The following is a 6,726-nucleotide window of genomic DNA, read 5'->3' on the forward strand; positions in this document are numbered from 1 at the left end:
TGAACCACCAAGTTTAAAATTTTGCCAATTGTTCTGATGCTGGTTCTACAGTACTGAAATGAGGATTTTTTTGGGGGGGAAGGGAAATATCTCTAAATACAAATGAAAAGAAGGTATAAATTTTCACATAAAGCTGGAGTAGCACTTTATCAGAAACACGAATCTGCTGCTTCAAATGGCATCCCTGCGTTGAGTTTTCCCTCCAGCCCACATGTGTGTAATAACACTTACTCTATGACATCACATATATTTCTTCACCCTGCTGATGGTAACTAATGATGTGCAGCAGAGGACCTGGGAACGACTTACTATGATGTTGCATCATGTGGTAATTGTGACATTATTTGGGGGAGCGGTTAGGCAACATGGTGGCTGCTTTGTGTCGCTTGTATGTCTGCACCCAAAGAAATGCCTCTTAACCAAGAAAGCTTGGTATGAAACAGTTGCTTTTATGTATCTGCATGTAAGCATTAGTAAGAAATGGAAATCCATTCCCATCAAGAAGTGATTTAGTATGTCTAATTAAAATTTCCATCTTGCTAAGCGTGCTGCCGCGAAACTATTTTTAAAGTAATATGCAATACACTATTTGGGAGACACTAAATGAACTGAGGCTATTGAATAATTCTCTTCTAATTACTTCATTTGCATCCCCTTTTAGATATTCAATTGATCGTCACACTGACCTCGACAGATATTTCAGTATCAGCTCAGAAAATGGTTCAATTATGACCATTAAAAAACTAGATAGAGAAGAAATAGCCTGGCATAATATTTCAATACTTGCAGCTGAAATCCGTGAGTATCTGAAGAAGTGAGCAGTGACTCACAAAAGCTCATACCCTACCATAATTTTTTTTAGTCTTTCAGGTGCTACTGGACTCTTACTCTTTTCTACTGTTACAGACAAACACAGCTACCCATCTTGATCCAACTGAAAATTAGAGCTTTTAAATCAGGGGTGTCAAACATGTGGCCCGGGGGCCAGATCAGGCCCCCCAGAGGGCTTCTATCAGGCCCACAGTGGAACTGGCTGTCTTCTGCTTCTGCTTCCAGTTCTGCTGCTGCTGCATCATTGTAGGCTTGCAGCTTACAGATACAGACCTGAACAGAATACTCAAGGTTGCAGCAGCTCAGACATTTTGATGCAATAATTCAGAGCAAGTGGTGTCAGTTATCAGACACTGTCAATTAAAGAAAATACTGCATGACTGCTAATGTTTTAAGCATGTTTTTTATTTTAAGTAAAAAAAACCCTTTGTGTTTGTGTCCTTTATAAAGTTTATATCTCCACTACCTGGCATTACATTTTATGACACACATGGCCCGGCCCAACAAGGTCTCATTTATGTCAGATCCAGCCCTCATAACAAATGAGTTTGACATCCCTGTTTTAAATAATATAATAAAATATATTGGTGTAAAATATTGGTGCCATAAAAGGCAACACACAGAAAGCTTACGCAGCTATGTTTAGTCTGACCCAAAATTGCCTTAAGTACATGGTAAGAACCATGCAGGTCTGGAAAACCCCGAAGTATATCCTGACATTACAGATATTAGGTCTACAACTTTGCCTATTGAGGAGACCTGGGCTCCTAAATGATGCAGGTTACTGGCAGATGCTATCCACAATACACCTGGACTAACAACCAGAATCTCATAGCCCTGGACAGAAATACACAAATCATCCTGAGATATTTCAGTGGTCTCATTGAAAGAAGTTTCCTTCCTTTACAATGCCTTTTTCCCCCTGAGCAGAAACCTCCAAATTCACCCCAGTACTTCACTTTTAGGCAAAATTCAGTAGTATCTCTATCTGGCTGAGGAGGAAGAGAAAGATAAGGATCCAAAACTCTTCCCCTTGTGCCCATAGATGGGGACAGTATCCAGCTAAGTTGGTTTATCATGTGGATGACTGCAGCTCCCCAAGAAGCTGGACAAATACCACCTAATATAGTCTTCTCTAACCTTGTTGAATCTGTGGCTATCTTTTGAATTTTGAAAAAGTAGTGGGTGCCACAACAAAATGGCTGCCAGGAGGGCTAGGGCGAGTCACAAATATTGGAGGGGGTGTTCCAAGCTAAGCATCCTTCTATGATTGAGACATCTGTTTCTGAATGTTTTGTGTAGTGGTTAGGTGCGTGAACTCTAATCTGGGAGAGCCGGGTTTGATTCCCCACTCCTCCACTTGCACTTGGCTGGATGACCTTGGGCAAGCCATAGTTCTGATAAGAGCTGTTCTTGAAAAAGAGCAGTTTCTGTCAAGAGCTCTCTCAGCCCCACCTACCTCACAGGATGTCTGTTGTGGGGAGGGGAAGGGAAAAGGAGTTTGTAAGCCGCTCTGAGACACCTTTGCATAGTGAAGGGCGGGGTATAAATCCAATCTCTTCTTCTCTTCTTCTTCTTCCTTGAAGATACAAAGGTCTCTAGGGCTTTTCTGAAGCACTTCCTGCTTTCATTTGCTTGACTGTAAGATTGTGTTTTCACATCTGGTCACTGGAACAGTTTCAAATTAATATTATTTCATAAATGGGAGGCCAGAAAGGTCAGGAGGTAGAAAATATTACCATTCACATAGCTCAAGAAACCATGTCAAAACAGGAAGATAACAGACTGTCCATGGCCAAGTTCAGACTGGCAGTTTGCCCTGATATAGGCACGTGTGAGAAATGTTTCACAAGTGGATTAAAGGGGCCGTTCCCACAGGCACATCTGTCTGGCATTCCTCACCCATACCCAACCCGTCTTGTAGTGCTTGTCTCCCGGGTTTAAAAGATACTTGGTGAAAGTGGTAGCAAATCCTGGAGAGCCTGTTTATCCCGCTTCATTCCACTTCCTGGAAGTGTGAACGCTAACCGCTAAAAGCTGGGAACAGCCCGCGTTAATAATGTGCGCTGGCTGTTTACACTGACTGACCTCCTAGCCACACTATGGCACCAGGAAGGTGCAGGTGATTGCCTTGAAGAGGGGGTAGTGATGTGGCCGGATGTGCCTATGGCCCACAGCAGCCGGATCCTGCCCTGTTTGTCACAGCGCCTAGGCACCCATGCGCATAGGTGTCTGCTGCAAGGAAAACGCCACTTACAGCCGCGCCTCCATGCCAACAGTGTGAACGCTCCCTCGCACCTCCTCCCGGTATGCTCCCGCCTCAGTCCGCGCAGTGTGACCAGGAAAACCCAGAACAGTTTGTTCCGGCTCTTTTTTGCAACAACCCCTTCCCGCTTCAAACTGCCAGTCTGAACTCGGCCCATGAGTGCCATCAGTGATAATTCTGACAAAATAAAAGCATACGTTTCTAAGTTCTTCCTTTCATTTTTCCCCCCATGTTGCTGTGGCATTCACCTCCATAACTGTTGTAGATAACCGGCATCAGGAAGCTAAAGTTCCAGTAGCGATCAAAGTCCGCGACCTAAATGACAATGCTCCAAAATTCTCAGATGCATATGAAACCACCGTCTGCGAAAGGCGTCAGAGCAATGAGGTAACCTTTTAGGGATGCCAGGTCCAATCGTCGTGCCAGCAGGGAGATTGGGAGGGGCATTCCAGGAGTGGGTGGGGATGTCGTGTGACATGCACGCATCCCCCGGGAGTGACATGGCCACACCGGTGATGTCAGGGACAGCACTCTGGTTTTAGGGCAAAACTATGGTAAAATCACCCTCAAACCATAGAGTTTTGCTCAAAAACCAGTGTCACCCCCCAATGTCACTGACACGCCTACGTCACTTCCAGGTGATGTCAGTGCATCGCACATGACATTGCTATTTTTTTTGGGGGGGGATTTCCTCCCAACAGCTAGCTGGCCACTGGCAGGCAGGAGCGCACAAAAGCGGGGGATTCTTTGTTCTGGCCTGGGGAATGGTAACTCCATAACCTTTACCAAACATGTCTGTCTTCTGGGCAGGAAAGAGAAGTTGGGACAATGCTAAACATCTCAAAATATGTTCTCAATAGTTGTGTGTGTGTGTGTGTTTGAAATACAAAAGCCACTGTGAGATGGCATTTTTTTTTAAGAACTTGAATTTGGGATATACTCTATATTTTAAGATTTGGGATCGCTTCCCACTGCTACAGGACATATTTTGGGAAGAGCTTGTATAACCTCAGTGGGGCAGAATTTGGAATAAACCTTGCAATAATTCAAAGAGAATAAAACTTTGTTACTTTTAATTCAACATCATATGTAACAAAAATCATAGATCTTAGTAACACAACAGAACAGTGATCTTTTAAAGTCCAGACAATTAACTTTTCCCTCCTTTACAGTTTGCCATCCCAAAGTCCATCTCTTTCTTCTTATTGGTGGCCAAAGAAGTCTCCAGTTGAACCCTCTGTGCACTAGCTTCCAAGATGAGGGTCCCAAATGAATTCCCCATTAGATAACACAGCCCTGAAACAATAATTCTAAAATTACAATTTAGAACAAATTACCGCTTCCCATACATAAATCATAGTTACCTTAAACAAGGTTTTAAGACCTATGATTAAGGTTTAACCTCCCTAGCAGGGCAGGCTTGTTTCCCTCCTCTGCTTCCCACACATACTGCACCCTTCTGCATCCAGAGGCTCCGCCCCTTCCTGATTCATTCCATTACTATATAGAGGTTACACTTGCTGTCAAGTTTTTCAGGGGGGTGGTGGCTAAAGGCAGGGCTTTTTCAGTAGTGGCACCTTTGCTGTGGAGGTACCTATGCGACTCTCTTTTAAGTGCCAGGCCGGTTTGTGTGTGCGCGTGCGTGCATGCTCAGGCATTTAATTAAGGGGTTTGCTCTGTTAGCATGTTTATAGCTTGCTTTTAACCTGTCAATCTATGCTGCTCAACATTTTATGCTCAGTCAGGTTTTTTTTTAATGCTGGGATTTAATTGTTAACTTTTATGGTTTTTTTAATGTTTTATTTTGTAAGCTGCCTCTGACAGGTTCCTTGGAGAGGCAGCATAGACATTTTGTGAATAATATGCTGATCCAGTGAGGAAATAAAATTCTGACCCTCAAAATACAACCCTATGAATGTTCAGTCAAAACATGAAAGGGGGGAACAGGATAAGTGGGGACCCCCCCCACACACACACACCTCTATGTAATCATCAGCTCATGAGAATGCTTCATTTATATTCTCCCTCCCCAAGCTCCACAGCCAAATCTCCAGGCTGGCAACCCCAGACTGACAGTTTATCGTTTGCATGAAATTAAACAATGTTCCCTTGTATGTAACTTTTAGGAATCCATTTACAAAAAAAAAAGGTGAAACTCTTAAAAAATGTGCTAGGTGCTTACAAATGCCTTTATTTTACAGCCATTAATTACAATTACTGCAGAGGACAAGGATGATACAGCCAATGGCCCAAGATTTATCTTCAGTTTGCCGCCTGAAATTATCCATAATCCTAATTTTACTCTCCGAGATAACCGAGGTTTGTACTAAGAGTCACTGTACCAGATGGAAGCGAACTAAATGTCTGTTATCATGTCATAGAAAAATAGTTTCATTAGCTGTGCAAGACTGGCTGGGGCTGAAAGAGGCAAAAGATGCAAGTGAAGATCGGAGGCATTCGTTAAATGCGTGCTCTCCAGCCTTTGTTTTCGTAGATAAATCCATGTACAGTATAAAATCTATATGAGAAATGCACTGCTATGGCTTGCATGGGTAGGGAAAAACAATAATTCAGGTCATTATGCTTCATTGAACCTCAGTGGCCAGTGGCCACCACAATTTTGGGAACTCGACACATCAGCTCTTGAGTTGGACTGGATGAAAGGGAGGCAAAGCATTCTTTTGCTCTGCTTGTTCCTTTCATACTGTGGGGGAACTGGGAGAATTTGTGGGTGAAGAATTACCAAGAACTAAGGACTGAGGCAGAGTTCTGCCTCAACAAGAATCCAGGCTGGAGTTTACAGAAACTCATTGAGGAAGAAATCTTTTAACCGGGCAGCTTCTCCTTCTATTACTAACATTGCCAACCTCCAGGTGGTGGCTGGAGGTCTCCTGGATTATAACTGATCTCCAGGTGGCAAAGATCAGTTCACCTGGAGAAAATGGCCACTTCGGAAGGCAGACTCTGTGGCATTATACCCCACTGAAATCACTCTCCTCCCTAAATCCCACTCTTCTCAAGCTCCACCTCCAAAATCTCCAGGTGTTTCCCAAGACAGAGATATTTATTACTTTTTTATCGTACCCTTCCTCTAGAGAACACAGGTGCATACCATATTCATCCCTCCTTCATTTTATCCTTGTGAGGCAGTTTAGGCTGAGGGGGAAGGAGAGAGATGATTGGCCCAAGGTCATCCAATTAACTTCATGTCTGAGGGAAATTTTTAATCTAGATTAGTCCAGTAACCCTAGTCTCATATGGTAATCATTGGCTTGTTGGCAAATTCATGTTTGAGTGAGGATTTCAATGTACATCTATCTAGTTCTATAACTGCTTCCAGTTTTGAGGTCATAGGGTGCTACGAGTCTGAGCTCTGTCCTTGGGGCATTTTATTTATATTTTATTCTATTTTATTTTGGTGTTTCATCCTCATCTGTTTGGGTTTTGTTTTCTGTTTAATTCAACCTTGATGCGCTTGGTTTTTAGTCTTATAGACTCAGGGTGCAGTCAGGCTGGGAGTGGTTTAAATTGCTCCGGTCCCGATGTTTTTTTTTTTTTAACCTGGAGAATCGGGATCACACTCACCTCCTTGTTCCGGATCCCTGTGCAGCCACATCGCCCCCCCCCCC

General features: G+C 43.3%; 1 protein-coding gene across 1 annotated transcript in view; it reads left to right on the plus strand.

Moving 5' to 3' along the window:
• The window catches only part of CDH11 (cadherin 11), an 85,037-nt gene that overhangs the window by 69,570 nt on the left and 8,741 nt on the right, over positions 1–6,726 (plus strand). The window contains exons 8-10 of the mRNA XM_015406969.1: positions 662–798; positions 3,363–3,484; positions 5,299–5,416. Of these exons, the coding sequence (XP_015262455.1) occupies positions 662–798; positions 3,363–3,484; positions 5,299–5,416 (377 nt within the window). The remainder of the gene's footprint in view (positions 1–661; positions 799–3,362; positions 3,485–5,298; positions 5,417–6,726) is intronic.

This window comes from Gekko japonicus, unplaced genomic scaffold (assembly GCF_001447785.1).
Source record: "Gekko japonicus isolate JY-2015 unplaced genomic scaffold, Gekko_japonicus_V1.1 scaffold1572, whole genome shotgun sequence".
In the NCBI taxonomy this organism is placed as follows: Eukaryota; Metazoa; Chordata; class Lepidosauria; order Squamata; family Gekkonidae; genus Gekko; species Gekko japonicus.